This window comes from Dinoponera quadriceps, unplaced genomic scaffold (genome assembly GCF_001313825.1).
Source record: "Dinoponera quadriceps isolate SergipeBrazil2010 unplaced genomic scaffold, ASM131382v1 scaffold475, whole genome shotgun sequence".
NCBI lineage: Eukaryota > Metazoa > Arthropoda > Insecta > Hymenoptera > Formicidae > Dinoponera > Dinoponera quadriceps.
In genome coordinates, this window is record NW_014554738.1 from 631,253 (window position 1) to 653,606 (window position 22,354).

The 22,354-nt window shown below is 44.6% G+C and overlaps 1 protein-coding gene across 5 annotated transcripts in view; it reads right to left on the bottom strand.

Annotated features, from left to right (window-relative positions):
• The window catches only part of LOC106741214 (protein GDAP2 homolog), a 34,136-nt gene extending 12,071 nt beyond the window's left edge, over positions 1-22,065 (bottom strand). The window contains exons 1-8 of one of the 5 annotated variants that reach the window (XM_014612986.1): positions 21,657-22,065; positions 13,240-13,367; positions 6,498-6,686; positions 6,211-6,353; positions 5,447-5,579; positions 4,752-4,861; positions 4,365-4,604; positions 4,119-4,287 (exon numbers count right to left, since the gene is read on the bottom strand). In XM_014612986.1, coding sequence (XP_014468472.1) covers positions 4,119-4,287; positions 4,365-4,604; positions 4,752-4,861; positions 5,447-5,579; positions 6,211-6,353; positions 6,498-6,682 — 980 coding nt within the window. In that variant the 5' untranslated portion in view covers positions 6,683-6,686; positions 13,240-13,367; positions 21,657-22,065. The other 4 variants (XM_014612987.1, XM_014612985.1, XM_014612988.1 and 1 more) reach the window with 4 other exon arrangements.
• Positions 22,066-22,354: the final 289 nt, after the last annotated feature.

A 22,354-nucleotide genomic window follows, 5' to 3' on the forward strand; every position in this document is an offset into this window, starting at 1 on the left:
GCGCCGCAGAGCGCCTGCCCGGCCCGCGAAACTGCGTGTTCGATGCGCGACGCGAGAGAGAAGACGCACGCGCGCGCGGAGTAGGGACTCGCGCGAGCCACCTTATTAATTCGCGATCGTGTTCTTTAATTATAGTAATATCACCTCGCGGCCTTCGCCGGCCTGTCAACGTCTCCTTTCGCGCGCGTGCCTTCGGAAATCCCGTTCCTTCCCCCGTTTTCGGCGTTCTCGTCTCGAGAAGAGACGCCTCGAATGCGAAATGTTGCTCACCGATTGGACGATTCTTAAGATATCGTCGAGTAGGGACTCATTTTGAAAATTTCCCACTCGGCTTTGAGTTTTGTAAGCATGTATCCGCGGGACGACGTTAAGCATCGTAAAGACGTCCCTTAGGTGGCAAGACGTTTGAACGAGACGCCTTTCAGAGACCCTTCAAGCATACATGTGGATGATAACACAGCTCGATCTGAACTTTTGCAATTCTTGCAATATTAGAGGAGTCACGATATGTGGTAAAATTGATAAATAAGAATCAGTTTTCTCCAGAGCCACGAGGGGTTTGATCTCGTCGGTCAACGATCGTTGAGAAAAAGATCGATTTACCTAATCCCGGCTGGCAATGTGTTGAGGATAATTTGCGGGCTTACTTAGATAGTCCAGCCAGTAAGTACCAATTAACAGTAATCAATAATTATACCGTAGGTGTAGTGTATCGCGTCAAGTTAACGCGCGAAGCGAGAACGCGAGATCGAGTGTATACTTGAATTCTTCGCTCAACAATATAACTGTGATATAATACATGTGTTGTATGTAACAGTTATGTTATTGAAATTGATTTAGTGGGAAATAATAATATTGCTGTTATGTCAGTTGGCATTTAGCGGACATAGACTAATAAAAACTTACTGACGATATTATACCTGTCAACTGTTCTCTCGGCTCCCTTTAATTCCGTAGATTTATTTTCAATACTATTTCGATTGTTAAATTCATATAGGCGTTGAAAATAGCTGGTTTTGATCGCTAAAAATGGCGAGAACGAAAAATGTGAGATATCATATCATGGTGGAAAAATAGGAAAACTCGGTAAATTTTTCGGAATGAAATTTCGCTCGAAAAGTAGAATGAGTTCGAATTCGAGCGACTTTTCACTCGTTTCATGTGGATTCTCCATTCTGAATCGCCGAGTGAATATTCTTGCTCGAAACTGAAGAGTGAATCTGACGTATCCCACGAAACAAGTTTACTTTAACCGATTGAAACACTCTGGTCATATAGAATCAGAATTCACTCTAAACTTGAGAAGAGCGAAACCGCTCACTCCAGCGATTCCGAGCGGCGGTATTTCTTACTGTCGTTACAAGTCGTTACAAGAAGACACTACCTTTCACTCGTTTTGAATGAGAGATCGCACCCCAAGAAATTTAGAATAAATTGCATCATTAGAATTGAACCTGATATTTTGCTATCTTGCCTTCTGTTATGTCGTATAGAAGAAAGTTTGATTCAATTTACGAGACGATGAAAAGATTACACAAAAGTCTGATTACTTTTCGGTAAACTAAAGTGAATCCGGCTCCTAGGGGACAAATTCGATTCTTGCAATCAGAAATTCTGTTTCCTTCGACCGAAGCTTGCTCGTTCAGGTGAATTCAACCAGACCTTTAATCCATGTAAAATTAGCGGTTCAACACAGGGTTAAAATTTCGACGTGGGACGAGGTGCTCTGATACGTATCTCTCCTCGATTTCTCTTCTCGAGCCGAGAACGCTCTCGGTAATAAACCGCCGATAAACTGTCGTGACTTTCGTTAGCGGAATGAACGCGCGCAGGAATCGAAATTGGATAAAATCTACGTTACATCGTCAGGTGTAAGTCGCTGGGAGGATATAAACGGTGGGATTTTTCGGTGGGATCGTTCATGCGCGTCCGCGAATTCCAACTTCGTCGAAGTGATCTCTTATCAAAATATACAACATCCGGTGCGAGATTATTTTCCTACGAAAGGCAAACATACGTTTTACGGATTAATCTGCCCGGCCGGAGGCGGATCCGCGAAATCGTAAAGAATACTCGCGCGTATAAATAGAATACGATCGCCATCTCGCGATCGCGCGTGCGTGAAGAGGAATCGTGTTCCCGACATATCGGTCGAATCGATTTTTACACGGGCGGTGTTTTTAGGTGATATTAAATAACTACGAAGATACACCGATAGAGCGCACATCATTATGCGTGCGCAACGTCTCGAACGCGTCTCGAACGTTCCACGTCTTTCTTTCGGAACGCAATTTCGCGACTCTGACGTCAATTGAAGTGGCTCCAAGGTGCTTTTTCACGAAATCGTGAATCAAAACACTCTCTCTCTCTCTCTCTCTCATTTACGCAGTATCTCTGTGGGCTTGCGATCAAAATCGAGATTATGTTCTTCAGCATCGTTGCATATAAACGCGCGAGTGCTGTCATTGTCTACAGAGATAAAAGTTGATTTCATAGAATCCTTATTAATCTGGACGTACCTCGCAAATAACGTAAATATATGTAATAACACATTATTAATAATTTGCAGTCGCGGAAGAACCGGTCGCTCTGTCTCGGCAAACGATCAAGGTTCGAACTCGGAAAAGAGAAACTCATAATGAGTCACTGTCTGGTGTAATCAATGGTTCGAATCACAGGTGGATCTTTCGCCTCGTCACAATAAAACGGACTCGCCATGGTGACGCGAAAATGGTGACGTCGATGACAATCTTGACAGCGGAATAAATACTTAATGAGAAAGAAGGATGTCGGGCCTCGCGCGAATGATTTATTTCCGTGACACGGACGCAGGTATTTCGGCTCTGAAATTAATTCGAGACAAATATTGCGAGGGGGAAGTTGATACGTACGTCACACGGAGAAATCGATAAGCAGCCTCATCGATATGACGTTATCCTTAGACGTGCCTATACGTGTTTATGCTAAATATTTAATCTAATTCTTCTTTTTACGGCGAATATATACTTTTTTATTGATCACGTGAGAGAGCCTTTGTATAAACTCCGCCTTCGATTCCACTTACGAATTTGGAAGAACAATTGGTCCCGTTAGTTAATCAGTTAAATATGAGACAACGCCGATCGCAGTAAACAATCGCTGAAAATCGTCGCGCGTCACATTCAGACGTTGCGTTCTGTTATCTTCTTTCTTTTACGGTAAAGAATTCAGCGTTATTAGCTACTGATAGCAGAACCGCCGGTAGGACTGAAATTACCACACTTATTAGGTCGAAAGTACAAACGGACTTATAGCTCGTCTATATCCGGTTACGTGGTGATACGAAGCGAATCGATATGCGCGGCTTCGTTAGTATCATCAGCTCATTAAAATATGATTTCCAGCTCATACAGGCAGAGGCGAAATCAAACCGCGTCCGACAGCTTTTTCTCGGGGAAAACTCCGTGCTCGTTTCACCTCGGAACGTTCGTACTGCAATACTCGTCGGCACGGAAGAAATCTGCCGGCCACGTCGTGACATCTTCTTCGGTAGAAAAGGTAGCTACTCTGTATGAATATACATTTCATCGTCGCGTGGATAAGGTAGAGAGAGAGAAAGAGAGAGAGAAGAAGATTGTCGGAAAGGTACAAAGAAGATAACAGAGCGCACAGGTGGTGTTCTATTATTCACTGCCAGTATCAGCAGTCTGTTCTCACGGAAGACGGATGAAAGATGCTACCTATATTAGCAGTGAATAACAGAACGCGGCCGTAGGAGAATAGTTCCGGAGACTTCTCATTAAGCGGAGTCTACAATGAGAATTTAAGGCGTAAGACTTAAGAAATGGAGCAATCGCCAATTATAGAAGAAAATTAAGATTAGTCAGTTTCTTAAGATTTCTTACGCCTTAAATTCTCATTGTAGACCCCGTTTCAGGGATCTCGATGACTGGCGAGGCGTAAAAGCTTAAAAATCGATGCTTTCATTTCGATCAACTCGTTCACGATGAAGTTACGTCGTTCGTCTGCTTTCGACGGATCTTCCGCGGAAATTCTAACATAAATATGGCGGTCTGCGCGGTCTCGACGAGAGATCCACGTTCATCACGACATCGTAAATTCGTCCCCCTCCGCCTTACCTCTCTTTCTGCTGCATTTGCTTGAACATGATGTCCGCCAGCGGGTCGGCGGGCGGCCTTTCGCCCAGCAGTCTCTGACGGTCCAGGTCACCTTGCATCTGCGCGAAAGCGTGCTCGCCGATGTTCACCGAAGTCTCCAATTGCGCCGAGAGTTCTACCGTCTCGTCACCTGAAATTGCGAACGGTTACTTGAAGGAATTTAAATGACGCGCGTGGCTTGGGTGAGAGAGGTGTAACTCAACTTACCGTGCAAAGCGTGCTGAGGATTGTCGATAATTCTAATTTGTCTATCCGGAAGTAAAGGTTCCCCGTCGGGGCCGCCGATGTCGCTCGGTAACTGCCAACAAGCGTTATCCTGCTCAGCCAGGTTTCGCGGGAAATAAAGCGGCAGGAGGACCTCGTATATCCCGAGATCGCACGGCTCCAGTACAAATATAATACACGTTAACGAGTCGCTGTATTGCTCCATGAATCTACGTACGGTCCCTGTGAAGGAGAACAACGGGAAAAAAAGGCAGCGTTCAGTACTCGTCGTCGCATTGGGAGGCATTGCGAGTCATCGCGGCTTCACACTTGGAATTTCGCATTAAAAAAAATATGCATGTCGACATCCACTCACGCATCCGTACTCACTGAGAGCTATGTGAGCTCCTGCGTCCGGAGGATAATTTCTCCGGACCGAGTTTATTACCGGCAGAGCGATGGTGCGCAAACCCATCTCCTTCACTTTCTGCAGGACGTTTCTGCGATAAAGAGACACGTGGATTAGCTTCGTCATTACGGTAAGTCTCGTAAAGCTCGCTTATCATTTCTTTCTCGCTCGTATTGACTTTTCTACACGGTGAACAATTTGGCGTTAACCTTTTTCGACAGCCGACGGCGGCCGCCATTACGCTACCACTGTACGGAAGAAGGAAACGCGAGAGCGCGCATTATACAGCGGAGAAAACTCGCGCAGAGATAGAGCGGAGTTTTATCTTCATATAACTTCCATAATTTCGTTTCGATTTTGCTCTTGCCATTAATAACAGTCTTTACATACAGAAGTTTCGCTGGTGGCCGCTATAGTTCGTCGCCATAAAAGGTTAAAAACGGTCCATTGAAATTTTGTGTCGCTTCAACACGGGGGATGTGTTTAAAAAAGTACACAAATATATGTTAAAGACGTATTAAGTACATGTTATACACACACAAACATTATATTTTTCTTTAACATACTTCCCATGTCAAGGTAACGAAAAATTTCAGCGGACCCTTTTGACAACCATTTTGTTTAATCTTCCTCCCTTCGTGTACATCTAAATAGAGTTTAGACGCTTTCGAGTCACCTGTAGCAACAGTGTAGCGTGTTTTGCGCAGCTGTTTGATACTTCACGTTATAAACTGGTCCAACAGTGTGAATAATAAAACGAGCCGGTAATCCGTGACCCTGTGTTACTCTTACCTCGCCGGTTCTGCATTCTGCAATAGGCAAATAGAATATTAGAGCAGGCTATATCGTTGGTATAGACTACAGGGTGTTTCCGCGAGGAAATCGGCAAACTTTTAAAATCCCGCCCGGAAGCAATTCTATACAAAAAACTCCAGGTACATTATAGGTCAGGTTCAGAATTATCGAGTTATAAAATATATAAATCAGACAATCTTATTAATATTGTAACAGGCGCGAGAAATACCAGATATCTGTAACTTTTATTAGTTGAATATTATTTTTCACATCATCTGTTCAGAATGTCCACATTTTGCCTGCAAACATGATGCTGCTTATTCTACTATAAATCAGCGTCATCATTTAATTTGCCTGAGCTTAATGCGAATATCCGTGATCTCTGTTATTCTGTTCAACTAACTGTTGACGGGTCTCTGATTTATCGTCGGTGTATATACGAGACTTCGAGGAACTTCACAGGAAGAGATTCAGAACGAGGTGGGGCCGAGGTTGTTATCCAGAAATTGGCGTTACAATAATGAAATTTTTCATATCTCGATAACCGAGCTGAATCGACCTATAACGTATCTTTCACTTAGAACGACCTATGGAACGTATTCTAGAAGTCCGTCGGCGGAACGTCTTGTACAAACACGTACATACCTTTAACATCGTTATATATTTCTAGTTTGAGCGCGGTACCAGCTCGGTTAAACAATTTTTGGCACATAGGACTATTATCATCCATCGTCTCGTTGGTGGAGTTCACTATCGCGTCTACTTGTAAAATCGAAACATCTCCGGTCCTGGAACAAACAAATCGATACAAGTCGTCCGTGAATTGCGTAATCGTATCAGCACGATGTCGCGGTTGACATCGGCCGGAAATCTTCGACGGATCGCACGAAGACGGGACGATTAAGCGACGACTGAAAAACTCAAGGTCTCACCATAGCGCGAGCTTGTTGTTAAGCGACGGTTGACAAGGGAAAGGGCTTATAGCGTGATGCGCCGTCTCTCTCATCGACTCGGAGTAATCCGTGTACCGGTGTTGAACGGGATAGTCGGCCCATCGTTTCAGCACCGCCGGCTCCACGATATCCTGAGCGACGCCCAAGGGTTCCATCAGCCTCATTCAGCTGAAAAGCAGATGGGAGAGCTTACTTACTCGACTTGCTCTCGCGCAATTTATTCATTCCCGCGCGCAATACGTCCGCGTCTATACACATAGATTCTCTCCCTTTGTTTTCGCTCTGTCACTTGTGCCATTTCTGCGTGACGAGCGCTCCTCGCTCACGCACACGCGGCACGGACGGACGGACGTTGACCCAAGGAAAAAGACTACGTGTAACAACCGACCGACCGGCGGCGAGCGCGCTGATACGAAGACCGTCACGTGTCGCGAACGCAACTCGTCTCTCGGAGGTATCTCTTTCACGCGGCTGTTACGAGCGCAAACTTCTCGAACGCGCGATATAAATTTAAGGATTGACTAAGCGGAAAAGGATTCAGCGTGGTCAGATTGGAAGTATTTGCTCTCTCTGGCTCGTGCAAAGGATGATATTGCTCGTATGAGCGGAGACAACATTGCTCAGAAAGTGTTTAAAAGTATTCATGATAATAGTTATAATAACACTAATGATAGCGTTTTCGCCAGTGAATTTAAAAATATTAAATTTTATAACCTTGATGATTTCAATATCAGTGCTATTCGTTATAAAATAATTATAATATTTCCTACTCGCTATAAAGTCTAAGACGAAAATCCACATTTTTCCGTTTTACATCTCATAATTTGCTGTCTAGTTTTCATACTCAGCTATGACATCTTATATAACATGTTATGATATGTTAGAATTGCTCTAATATTTAATAATACAGAATTTGACAGCGATCTCAGTGGCCGCTGTAAATCAACCGACGAATTTCGCTTTGTTTTCATGGGAAGTTCGATATTTTTGTGAGTTTAGACTTCCTACAAAAACTCGTCTACAACGTTTGTGTTAGGCATTTACAGAGTGTTGCGTCAACATGCAGGCCAGTATGACGGGTTACCTATTCGCTTTGCTGTCAGGCGGTCGAACACAGATTTAGTGCGATATACTCGTTTATAAAATGATTTGCATTCATTGGTTTCAATAAAAAGCATGAAAAGGTACGTACAAATCGATTTACAAACATAACGTTTATACTGCTAAATCCATGCTGAGTTCGCGATTGATGACCGTTTTCCACCTGGAATTGAAAATTAATATACGTAACCCACGTTTTTGCACGACCAGTGTAAAACCGATGTGACAAGTTTCGATGCTGCAACTACTGGTGTTACGTCACATCGAGTACAGTTGTAACATAATTATTCACACGGCCATGTAATTTCGATAGTCGTCGCGCCAGCCGGAATTATCAAATCAGATCTGTGCTGTTCGCGTAAATGTAGATTACGGAAGTTACTGAATCTGTTTTAAGTTACTGTGTAAACGTAACCCGTGTTCAAGCGCGCGCCTGCCAGCGAAGCGAATAAGCAACTCGTCGTATTGACCTATGTTGTATGTTGACGTAACACCCTGTACAATCATGTTGTTTGTGGAGCTAGGTGTTTATGATATTTACCTATAAACGCGAGCCCAACAGAACCATCGAAAGATACCCGAGGTTTCAGGAGAAAGATTTCCAAAAGAAAGAACAAAGAAACGTCAAAAGTCACGTTCACGTACGCTGAGAAAAAGATTCCTTCGAATCTAATAAATTTGATCGCAACCGAACAAATTTCATCATTGACGTGCCCCGAAGAAACTGACGTTACGATCAATAAGTACGATTGTTAGCGTTTTCAACGAAAATATGTATCTTTATCTTAAATAAAAAAATTCGTTTGGAACGAAAGATAAATTTCTCGTGAAGAAATTATTCGTCTCATTTTACATACATTTTATATACATGTATTTATCGTAACCAAATAATATTTCATTCGGTTAGAAGATATTATTTCAAGTAATAGCGTCCTTTCTGTCAAACAATCGAGTTTTCTCGTATGAGACGACACTATTTTTATTCAAACAAATAATATTTCCTACGAGTGTATATTGTTTCTCCGGAAAAAAATTTCAGTCAAATAAAGAGAAATATTACATCTAAAGGAGCCATTTTCTCTGTATAATGGGGCACGAGGGTTCTTTTGGAACCCGAGGATACGCGAATCTCGCGGAAGTTCTCGTCGAAAAGACTCTCTCCCTCAATCGTGAGCAGCTTTACGTCGGTAATCGACGTTCGAGGTGTCGTCCTACATAAAGCATCGCGACGTATTCCCGATTGCGTTACCGAAAGCGGCCGCGTTTGTTCGATTTGCGTAGCGCCGTCACGACGACGGTGGCCCCGTATTTTGTCGTATATTCCTAAAAATAAACAGTTCCGTCGATAAAAATGTGGGCCGCGCGCTACCAGCAAGGAGGAAGGTGACCAAGGACACAAGCCCGATCGAGCGATTTGAAAACAACTTAGCTCGCGCTCTCGTGTATTCGGCCGCAATCGATCAAGAATACGCAGAAGTGTATAAATCACCGTTATCCGCACGCGGATGCACGCCAAGGAGCGGAGCGTTCATACGTGGCTTTTAGATTTATGCAACGACCAGCGGCGCCGCCTTTTTCTCAAATCTTCATTTGTTCTTCGATAAAGCCTTCTCCTCCTTGCGGATGAAATATAAAGATAACAGTCACGACGAATCTGTCCGAAATATTAGGGGCCTGGGAAAAGAAACTTCCGGATTTTTTCGGCCGGATTTCCTCTTATCAGGAATGATAAAACAGCGCTTGCCACGTTCGATCAAACACTGAGAAGAGTACCGGGTATTTGTGGCTGTAATTAATCGCGCGGCGAAATTGTTTTATTACAAAAACTTTTATTAAGTTTTTGAAATTTTTTCATTAAACATGTAGCGTCGATAATATCGCTGTTAGGAAAATCCATATTAAATTTAATAATCCTGTTGTGTAAAGTTTTTTTTTTTTTACATAACCAAGTTGTGAGAATTAATAACCAATTTGATATTACATTTAATAACGCATAATCAATGAAGAGACATGTTCTGAATCTACTTTTCACAATGGTATTGTAGTAATTTGTAATCTAGATTATTAGTTCTGTTACGTCCTGGGTACCTCGGGAACTACGAATTCCTTTTTTTTTATATATGATTGGGAAGCGGACGGACTTCGGGGAAACGCTATCGAAAAAAAAGCCTTCACGTAGTTTTGTTACGTCCTGGGTACCCAGAAACTCCTTTTGTTTTATGTATATATATATCTGAGAAGCAGATGGACTTCGGAGAAGCGCTATCAAAAAAAAAAGATAAGATTACGATGGCTCGCAGTTAAAGGCGTCTGTCACTTTTTCCGCCTTCATACATGGTCAGTCGGACTCAGGCTCCTTGTTGGGATTAGGTTCTTAGGATCGTTTATGACATCCAGATGATAGGAATTTTCCAGGGTATCCGTTTTCCAATCCTCCATATCCGTTTTCCACGCAAACTTTTCTCATTGGCGATCGTTATTCCTCAAAATCTTCCCTATAAAAACCCTACTCTCTGGCCACTCCAGTCAGTCATTTTCACTTCGCCTTCTGCTGCTGAACAACTCGCTGTCCAAATCGGGATCTCTCCAGAGTCAGTCAGTCAGTCACTTCTTCTTCTGCTGCTGAGTAACGCGCTGCGCAAGTCGGGATCTCTTAAGTGAACTATTTCTCTCGGTATTGCGGTATTCCAGAAATGCGGTATACCACGATCAACGAACCTATGTTCTACATACTATTCATCACAGTCGATTCACCTAAATCGTAAGTCTCTATTTCATATTTAAACATGACTTTTAATTATTTCAATCTCCACCTCCAATCCCACTTCACTCCTTAAAACACACACAAACACTGCGTAATTATTATTTTTCTTGTATTACATAATGATATTTTCTTGCTGATACGTTAAACATTCTTGTCTCGTTAAATCCTATTGTATTATATTAAGTTACACGGATTACCTTTTTATTTAATCTTACTTTAATCTTCATCTTTTATTCGCATTATTCCAATAATGATGATTTATAAAAGTTTGTTTAATGTTAACCCATATATCTCATTGTTTAACTTTAGCTAACTGTTTCATCTTTTAAATATTGTATCTTTTACAATGACTTCTCTCATCAATTTATCACTATTATTAATCCATGTGAGAACCAATTATGTTATTAGTATAATTAATAAACTGTTTTATTCAAAATGTCCTAAATTTAACCAAGTTGTTACAATTATTCATTCATTTCCTTTCAATTACTTAAATGTGAATTCCCCTTCAACACTCCCCTTCAACAATGGTCCTATCCGAGAGTAAAGAGATTAAGTTCTTTGACCTAAATAAAGGACCACCTAACGTACGTTTTGCGATCGGAGTAAATGGGCCTCTCCGGACTTTGACCTGATCCGCAGACCTGTCGGCACGTTTAGGCCTCGCGAGTGCGCGAGTATGCGATGTTTGTTGTGTAAATCCTCTTCCAGGACGCAACAGTTCTCACAACAGCGTCCTTTAGATTTAGTAACACCATTAATGATTTTTGTTCTGTCGTCTCTAGATTATTACAACACCATTATGAAAAGAAGGACTCAGAATATATTTTTTCGTAGCTATATATTAATTATAATATCGTTTTGGTTATTAGATTTCATAACTATGATTTTGTAAAAAAATTTCACTAGATTATTAAATTTAATAGAGATTTTTCCATCATACGTTCTTAGAGATTTTTTCATCATACGTTATCAAGCTTGGAATGTTAATAAATGCTATTATCGATTTACTACTATCGTACGGCTTGAATTATTTGCTTCCGCGTGCTTGTAAAATGAATAATCTTTGGAGAAGCCATGCAATTATTAACAATCTGACAAACTGTCGCAAAAGTTTAATCCTATTTATTGTCAATCGAATTCTTTCGGTTATCGTTTTTCCTCTTCATTAAGTTTTGGCTCTCATTGCACACCGACGACAGAATTATTTAGAAGCGTACATACGCACGGCAGGATAGTAGGATATAGGCTGCGTAATGGCAAAGAGCCGGGAGGCTGGCGCCGTCTGGCTCTGAGCGGATCTTACGTCCTGGTGAACCCATTAAGGAGCAGGATCGTTGACCTCGTGCGCGCGCCCGCGCAGTTATTAAGAATAATTTATACTTGGCTTCGAAACCAGCGGCCAAAGGAAGAAATTGAAGAAATCGGGATCGATGACGAAAATCTCTCTCTCTCTGTCTGTCTATTTCTTTTTCGCCATTTTGTGAGATATTTACATCCCGCGGAGATATAATATTGCAGAATATCGCGGAACGTTAGTCCCTCGCGAAGAATTTTGATTTGATCCGTATTACGTCGCGGGAATATTGCGATGAGAAACGAATAGAAACTCGAAATATCGGATTGCACGCATGGAGAAAAAAAAAATTAGTTGAACTAACGTGACGATGAATAAATCAAACACGTTTTGCTGGAAAGAAACAAAACTTCGGGTTGTCTTGAATCAAATTGTCGGGAAGCAGAAATTCTGTTTCCTGGAACCAAAACAGTTCGTTCATCAACATGTTAATTAACCCAATTTTTTTCTCCGTGCGGTGTCGTAACGAGGGTTCGCCGCGGTCTCGTAAACGAAAACGTACGATCGATTTTCTCGGCAGGCGGAAGAAAATTAACATGTTAAATATCTCACTGGTGACTTGCATTATGATACTACTGCGTCTCATTAAGTTGTTTGTAATGATAATCGTATTTACAAAATCGGTCGATCTTTCGAGATAATTTAAGAATAATGTATAAATAATTGCGCTCGGAGAATCTCGGTCAGTGAAGAGTAAATGAAACGAGACCGAAGGTCCATGTGTTTCGAATTATTCAAATTATTTACCGTATCTTCAGTGATTCAATCATCCATCGAGCTTTTATACAATCAACGGGAATCGATGTGCACTGAGAAAAATTTTTTTATTTATAATTACCATCGGATAAGTGAAAGAATTGTAAGTCTTTACAGACGACAGTCATATATTTATAGAATAGGCTACTTTGAATTAAAAAAATTCCGTATCATTTTGCAAATAACACGCAAATTTTTTAGTTATTAATTAAAGGAAACTTAATACATTTCCAATCACTAATACTTCTGAAACAAGGTCAAATAGGACACATATTCATGTGAATATTTTTGCATAAATGACCGATACTATCATCTCCCAGAATATTGACTTTTCCTCCTGAGACACCCTGTATGTGCATCTCCGTTAGATCACACAACCGATGCAGAAATATAGCATTAATAAAAAAACTTCGTCTCAAATTAACATTTATTATTTAGATTGTGAGATAAATATATATAAGTGCAGTGTCGCTTGATAAATATCAAATTCACGATTCTTTGATATGTCACTGAAGATATATTAGCTTTATAACTTCCTTAAAATTAAATCAAGATATAGATCGGAAGAAGATATTGAGGCCGAAGATGACTAGAATTTTACAGAGATTTTTCTGAATATAACGCTATCGGCGCGCTAACGAACGGGCCAAATCGACAGCACGCGGCGCGTGACTACATTAAAAGCGAACGGTTTAACTTGACACGGTAATTCACCGAAGTAATAGATACATTAGCATTCTTACGTAGCTGTAAACAGGCTCGCGCTCGCTGACTAATCGATGTTCCATATTTTCGCGCGCGAAAGCCGAATAGTCGCCTTCCTGTCGCCGTAACCGAGTTGAAACTTCATCCCAACGTTAAACTTTCAATTCTACAACAGATTAGGGGTTTAAATAGAAAAATAGGTACAATTTCAATTCTAATAATACAAGTTACTCCTATTTCGACCCTGATTATGCTTTGAATTCCTGTTTGCGCTGTTTTAGCATCAAAATAGGTTGTTCCGAGTAGCGTAAAATTAAATCTGTAGAATTAAAAGTTCAAGAGAAAACTTAATAAGTAACGGTATATCAACAAAGTGGGATTTTATTAATCTACAGATTATCCGAGTAGAGGCGCAAACTATTCTTAAGAGCGTCAAAATTTTAGTCCTATATTAAACCTTTAATTCCGCAACGGAGCTAAGATAGCAAAAACATTCTAATAATATGAGTTACTCTTATTCTGATTCTGATGATGTCTTAGATTTCGCGTGATAGTTTTAGCATAAAAACAAGTTGTTCAATATAGTATTAAGATAAAATCCGTAGAATTACAGGTTGAAGAGAGAGAGAGAAAGAGAGAGAAGGTAATAAGTGTCAGCGCCGTCAAAGTAGATCTTTCTCAGTCTACAAGCCATCGTAAGGACGAACTATCTTTAAGAGCGTCAAAGTAGCGTTGAAATTTTCACTCGCCCTGTCGACTCGACCCCGTGGGCCAGGTAGATGAATTCCCGACTGAGAACAACTGTCGTCTTCGCCGGAGTCGCGTACTGTAATAAACACAATTACGTGCGCGTGCCTTAAGGGAAGACGCGTACGACGAGTGAGTAGCGTGCGGAAAACGAGCGGGAAACGTGCGTTTAACGACCCTGCGAAAGTCTAACAACTTTATATACGCGCGGCCGATAACACTGACGAGCTGAAGGGTCAAAGCCGCTCGATAAATCCCAACTTCGAAAATAGATTCGAAGTATATCGTGCGGTGCTAATGTCTCAATGAGCCTGCGCGCCAATGGCTCGATCGCACCCGAGTGACGCGAAAGTGATGATCGTGCTGTTAATCGCGAAGCTCGCTCAAATAACGATACCATAGCCAATCGCATCTTCGGTCGCACTTCGACCTCGCGCGCGCTTCATACCTCGGACGAATGCGCTTTTCTGACGCATCAGCGCGAAGCCTTTTGCGCCAGGCGTTACATATTCCGCGGCGGCGAGGGGCTTCCGAACGAATCCTTTGTGTGCACGTAGCCGTCGGTGAAGTGAAAACGCTCGGGAAAAGGCTCGAACAGTCGAACGAAAGGAAAAAATAAAATGAAACAGTGTATATTATATATATATATATNGCACAAAAACGCGACGTCCCGAATTGGAATTTTGGCCGTATGTTGATCCTTTGATTCTGTAATACAGTAAAAACTAAGATAGCAAAATAAGTTCAACTTCAACCGCAATAATATAATTTACTTCTACTTCGATCCTTTGATGATTTTTTAAACCTTTATTTTCCCACGTTTTTCGCGTCAAAACAAGTTGTTTTGAATACTCATATGAATTTAATCGTCGAAATATTGAGAGCATTTATAGCTTCAAAATAGCATTGAAATTAAATCTGTAGAATTAAAGGTACAAGGGAGTAGGTAACAAGTAGAACACAGTCAAAGTAAGTTTTTACTAATATATAGGCCATTTAAGTAAGCGCAAACTGTCCTTAAAATCATCAGGATAGCATGAAAATTCCCATTCCGGGTGTTTCGATGCTCTAAATAATCGGCAATGGGCGAATCTCTAAACGACGACTCGCCATTCATTTTGTCGCGGTCCACACGCTAATTTTTTCAATTTGCTAGCATCGAGCCGTCTGTTTCTCGAAGAGGCAGAGGCGGATCCGGTTCACGACGACGTACGTCTGATCCCCTTCGGTTTACACACTGATAAAGATTGCCGGTGCGCGTTTTTATTGTCGATGTCCCCATCGATACGTGTTGAGATAAACTTTGTTACTCTTGCGCTAAGAGCTCCATTATAAACCACTGATTCCTAGAGACTCCGTTTCGTGCTTTATCTCCGTTATTAGTTTCCCGGCGTATTTCTAAAAGAATATCTCATCCTCTCGCGGCGTTGTAGAAACATTCGCTTCGATTTCAGTGTCAGATCTTCGAGACGAGTTCGGAAAACCTTTTTCCACCGACTGTTTCCGTTAAGATCGAGACATCATTTCAGCGCGAAATTCACAAGGTCGTCTCCACATAATTGTCGTCGCGTTCTTTGTTTTTATTTGTTGTGACGCTTTTTCGCACGCGCGTACGTATCTCTTTATTGCGCGGCTCATGACGCAATGAAAATTGCGATGAAGCTTATCTGGCAGCAATAACTGCGCGACAATTTTCTACGCGGATCACAACTCCGCCGTATTAGTGATGACTCAGTAAGTGACGCAAAATAAATACTCGTAATATTTTTTTCGTCTTCGTCAAGTACAGTTGGATTCTGTGTGTGTGTGTGTGTGTGTGTGTTGCAAAGAGAGATAGAGAGATAAAGATAGCAAAATAGAGGAGCGGAGAGAAGCTAGTTCAATCGATGATTATTAAATATTAGCGAGGTATCGACGTTCCTCGTGCCTTAGACACGTGTCCGAATTCACTGTGTACACCGTGCCGAGGTTGATTTTTTACCTCGACCGTTCGCTCCGAATCAGTTGAAATTCCGAATTACCGATTACCACGGCGGTCTCGCTCAGCGGCGGGGAGTTTGCGTCCGCTCTCGAATCAGGGGATTTCATCCTCGCTGACATTTCAAAGAGGTATTCTTAGTTCGGAGCTATCGAGGCGAACGTGTAACGATAGTATGCGCCGTGTACCGCACGGTGATGTAAGGTTCGACACACATATCGTATACCTGTGACGCGCTCGTTACACGTTACGTCATCCGACAACGACTTCTCCTTTCCCGTGGCTCAGGACCGCGTTTGGGGGGTCGATACGCCGTCCGGTGATGTACCGATACATTTTTCAGAATCATCAATTTGCCAATTCGGAGGGACTCGAGAAGCGGGATACGCGCGAGTGCTACCTCCTCGGAAAATTTATCCGGACGCTCCGACGCGCTCCAACGAGAGAAATCCGGCCTCCGGAATACTCCGAATGGGTGCGTCAGCTTAATTGTCCGCGATTCTCTTCTCCGGAGACTGGCATCTCTCGGATGCACTCTGAAAACAGCGACTTGTTATTGCAAAAACGCCGCTAGGCGGAAAACACAAGCCAGTCAAGGAAAACGTGTCTCGATACCCGTGCGGAGTATTCATCCGCCTGCCTGCCTACGCTCCCTCTCTCTCTCTCACAACGCCTACGAGAAACGTCATCCTAACGGAAATTCCGCTAATTGGGGAACGCTCGGATTACCGGATAACCTGAGAATGTTTAATACGCTTTTTCACGACACACGCCTCTCGCCGGGCGTGCTGATTACATTGGACAGGTGCAACGCGTTGCATCCCGAAAAGGACACGATCTCGCAGCGTGCAGCATGCTCAAATGTGCTGAACGCTCTAATGCGGGAAACTTTTTTTTATTTATAACACCTTCGTCCTCAAGTTAGAACGGATCCTGCGAGGGGTGAGATGAGATATTACGCAATGCACGTCTTGATCACGATCCCTGTTCGAAACTTTGGTTAAACGTTTGATTTTACAACACAATAGGAGCTGAGACAGCAAAGTACGTCCATACATATACACAATTTTAATGATATAATTTTGACCACGATGAAATGTCTTAACCCTACGATACTAACGTGCGTCTCCGAGACGTAGGTATTTTTTTTTTACGAATCCCCTCTCTCCTCTGTTTCTCAACACGCCAATTTCGAATTTGTTTTATATTTTGAAAAAATATATACATATATATCACGCACATTGAAAGGTTTCTAAGTTTCCCTTTTTTTAATCGCTACACGTCTTCGTGACTCGGGATTAGGAGCAGAGCCGGAATAGAGAATAAAGGGTTAGTTTTCTACGGAGAGAAAAAAGCTTTCTCTGCATTTAGTACAATTAAACATACGAAAAGAGAAATTAACGGATGTGATAGGTAAGTTTTTGTCATTCTTACAGGTCATCTAAATAGGCGCGATCTTACCTTAAAAGTATCAAAGTCGCGCGGGATATCTTGAAAACTCGGACGTGCCACGGAGTGCGGCTGTCCCGCATTATCGCCGCGCATACGCGCGTAATTCGTCGTCGAACGGACAGTTTGAGAGCTTTCCGTGTTTCGCGGGGAAATCCGAACTGGACGCGGGGGAGACGCGCGGGGCCACTCCTCGCGGTTCTTTTCCCTCGGCCCGCTTTGCTTTATCGACGGGATTTCGGCGAGGTGGGACGTCGTCAAATTTCGCCCACGTCGCGGTGTTTTTGATTAAACATCGGAAAATGAATCATCGCGCGTTCCACCTTGAAGTCGCGCGGTTATACTGCGTATATTATGTTTGCGTTGTTGGTAGACTCGTGATTATCTCCTTATGTGCTTTATGATAAAACGAAATAAGATAAATCGATCGCGTTCCTCATTTCTGCGCGCGCGCGCGCGCGCGTGTGTGTGTGTGTGCTTGCGTGCGTGCTTGCGTGCGATTGCGAATGCCAGCGTTGCCTCTCCCGCTAATCGCTCCGGAATATCGGATGGCAAAACGATGTAGCGGTCGAGTATGTGCGGAAATGTAAATGCGCGGTTAGAAACGAGGCTCGCGTCGCGAGCGTGGCCGAAGCGGTGACTCGGCACAATGAACCGATCACAAGTCGGCGGAAAGAAAGAGGGAGAGAGAGAGAACGACGGGGAGAGAACGATCGCTGTGCGTGCGTGTCGTTCGAGCCGTGTGCGTGGAAAAATACAAGAGAGCGATGAGAGAACGCGCGCGTGCGCGATGTAATAAAACGCGATCGTGTGCGCGAGCATCCGAGAGAATGAAACGTGCACACACACACATCACGAGCTACATCAAAGTCGCGCATCATATAGTTACATCAAAGCTCCTATTTCTTACTCTCTCTCTCTCTCTCTCTCTCGTTCTCTCGCTCGAAAATCGTGACGTAGCCCGCGCGGGCAAACGTGTGACCTAAATCGGACCATCCCCATTAGAGGCGGCCGGATATCGAATAACGATACGGAACAGGATAATGTGAAGTACAGCCTGCGAGGATTAGTCCAGCTCGATTAACGGTTAAGCCTTCGCCTTGGCGCACAGTGTGTAACTCTTGAAAACATCGAGCCGTTTAACGCAACGCGTGTCGTTTCGTGTACCTCTAAACGTCGTAAACGTCGCAAACGAGAGTCGTTAAACACGTCTCTCCGCGCCGCTTCCGTCGCTCCACGGGACGCAAGTTGTCGCTTCGAAATTTCCAAGCGTTTTAATTCGCCCTTTCGTCCCGGGCCTTCGTCCTCCTTCTTTCTCCCTTTTCGCTCTTCGCTCCGGGAAATTCGCACTCCCCATCTCGTCGCGCTACCGACGAGTTCGATATTAATGAAAAGAGGATCGATATCGGGAACTCGCGAAGAATTCCGCGCGCAAAAATTGCACAGGGACGATGGAGCTCTCCGTTGGAGCGGTTCGGCGGTTGAATCGGTCCTCGGGGAGGGCGAAACCCAATCGACGTTCGGATGCCAAATGTGCAGAGCCGAAAATGCATGACCTACATTATCGATATGCGACCTCCGGCGCGATAGATATGACGCGTGACCCCATCGATAGTTCGCGCGCGGCGCGAACGAGCGCGAAACGAGCATCGATCGCGTGCGTGATTTTAAAGCGCGACTTAAAGCGCGCGCGACTCGAGCAGGGCACGTAAACGCGGCGAGCCGAATACTTCATGGAAATCGAGTTAATGCGGATTTAAACACGTGAGGCGAAAGATCGCAATCGAACCGCGGCAACCGCACGGCCGCCGACCGTTGCCGCGTCCTCAGGGTTGCAAAATGCCTCACTCGAGGGACTCGTTCAAGATTCAGAGGTTAATGCGATCCTTTTATCGACGGACTGTCAGCCGGCAGGGATTGAAAAATCACGTGTCCTTCATTGTTAAAGCCCGGCGTACCTGGGCGACTGAATGAAACATCCACCCAGTCCGGAGTCGCGAAATTAACTGCGAACGACATCGCGGATTTCGCCGAGGGTTGGCGGAATTCCAGGTTTTTCGGATAAAGTCCGGACGCACAGGTGGCGAGAAAGCATTATTTTGCCGGGGAAAAGCCGGCAAAAATTGATACTTTCTATTGAAAATACGATAAAATGATCAAATGGTGTGCTTTTTCAGGTCTTTCCTCGAAAAAATCTGTATTCTGCCGCCGATATAAGCATTACCCAAACTGTATCACATGGAGGTTACGCGGTTAAACTTACACGTGTGTGTGTCACAGCGGAAAAACTCGGTTCGTCACCCCCGCGATATTTAATGACTCCAAACTTTCTCTGCTGACACACACACACACACACACACACACACACACACACACACACACACACACACAGCAGAGATAGTTTCGAGTCATTAAATATTACAGGAGTGATGAACCGTGGGATCCTTATCTTTGTTGTGACACACGCACACACCTTCACACCACGCAAATCGAATATCTCGTGGCTTAGACCGCTTACGAAGTACAATTTCTATTGGCAACATCGATTAATCAACAGTCATCACGATGCATGAATATTCGGATGTAACGCGCCTGATTGAAAATTTTCATTGTCATTATGACTAAAGAGGTGGGACTGCGTGCAATGGAGCCTCCTATTCTGCTGTTTCCGTTCGCGGCAGCGGTGGAAACCCCAACGGACTTCTGAATATTCATCCGTTTCGCAACGGAACGCCCGCCGTGTCAGTAGGCGACGGTGAAAATAATTGGCGCCTACATTATTTCCTCATTTCCGGTACCCGACAAGGCGCGCGCGATTTCCGACACATTCTTTAGTCGCGCTCGTCCATTCATTCAACCGAAGTTACATGTGACGGCGCGACCTTGACACGATTAACTGTCAGAGCTCACCGCAAATTAAATTAAGTCGAACGTGACTGTTGATTTGACGAGTGTCCCCCCCTTTCTCTCTTTCTCTTTCCGTATGTATATGTATCGTTATCGCCCGTTTCTTCATAGATTATAGATTAGCCGTCGTTCATCGCATTATCGCCAAGCTGGAGTGTTCAAGTCGCCGACAAGGCAGGTGTATGTGAGGGTATTAGGATTTAGATATTAGGTGGAGATGGGCGCGAAAACGTTGAATGTGCGAGACATGTGGCTAGAAAGGGAGAGAGAGAGAGAGAGGGAGAGCGACGCGAATTATCGACGTGCGGGTCTTGCGTACCTCTATATCGATGGCACCGAGCGACGTGCGCGATCAAGGTCGCCGCGCACCGTGCCGCGCCGTACACCTCACTTCACGGGAAGTCGACTGAGCATCGACTTCTCGACCTTCCGTAATGAGAGAGAGAGGCACCGCGAGCGCCGTCAACAGATCTATACGCGTTTAGACGGCGTATCTCTGCGCCGCTTGTACGGCTTTTCCCCGATGCGCGAGCGTTATCGCCGTTAGCCTCGATAATTCTTCGACGGGCGAGCCACGATCGTCGTCGTCATCGTCGCCCAACGAATCGACGCTGTGTGAAGAGAGACACAGAGAGAGAGAGAGAGAGAGTCTCACCCTGAAGAAAGAACTTCCGGAGGGACCGATCTCTCGTGCACGACGCGCTGCGCAATCGGTCAGCTTCGCGGAACCCAAGCTCCGGAAGATCGCGTGGGCGAACGAAGGTGGAAAACACACACGGCGTGATTCTCGACTCTCTCTCTCTTTCTCTCTCTACCGGAGATTCCGAGTTCTCGCGCGAAAACTCATGCACAGACGCGAAACAACTCACCGTTGTCGCGACCTTTCCTGTGTTGTCCTGTGTTTTAATAACGTCTCGTAATCCGGCTTACGTAGCGTGTAATCGCTTATAGCCCTCCGATAAGCGCGCGCGTATCACAACAACGAGTCTGGTAATCTTAATTACGTGTCATTTCGACACACACATAATAATAACGCGACTGGCAGTGTAGTTGTATCCTCGTCTCGGATATCTTAGACACGCGATCGGCGGGCCGCTCGCTAATAAGCGAGAATGCACTCGACTCGAGGCGAGAAAGGGAGGAGAGAGAACGGAGCTGTCAAATGCGCGTCTCTCTCTCTCTCTCTTTCTCCTGTTGCGCGGCGCGACTGAGCGCGCGTACGCTGTCAATTGCCCGCCAAAATCGCGTCACTAGGACGAAGCAGAAGAGGAGGAGGAGGACTTGTTCGCTCTTGAGTTCGCGCGAGGAACCTGCCTCCGGTGCGAGACGACGTGGACCTGCGAGTCACTCGTTCTCTCTCTCTCTCTCTCTCACCTTCGGGTCGTCCGCCTGCCGTCGGACCGTCGCGAGGATTCAGCGCGGAAGCAGGTCACAGCCCCGGTAGTGACGACTGACCGGCAATACGCCTTCCGCACAGGCAGGTCGGTTCTCGGCGTGTTCCCGCGAAGGATGCCACCAGGGAGGAAGCGTCGGTCGCGACAGGCCGGAGGAACGGGCGTCTTCTGGCACAAGCGCGCGCGCGCGACTCCTTGCTGCGAGCCGTTGCGCTCGAGAGCGGGGAACGTCGTCAGCTTAGCTCCGCTGCCAACGAGCTGCTCTGGTGAGCGCGACGCCGAGTGAAAACTCGCCACGACCGCCGTCCGTACCGTCGCATTCGTGCGCGAACGCTGACTGACTCCCAACGCGCGCGCGACGGCCTTCGTCGGAGCGATCGGTACGTGGCCGGCGGCAGTGCGGCACATGAGCGCGCGCGCACGCGAGCGAGTTACAGCCGTCTTCCGCGCGTCTCGCGGAATCGTCGGCGAGAAAGGGAGAACAGGAGGAAGGAGAAGAGCTCTTGTCGTCGAATACGCGAACGACGCGAATTTCGCCGAGGAAATTTCCTCGATTCCTCGTCTCTCTCTCTCTCTCTCGAAACGTCGGCCGAAATCCGAGAGAGGCGCCAGTAGCGACGTCTTCGGGTACGCTCCTCTTAGGAAAGACTAGACCTAGGCTTACTCTCCGATCGTCGT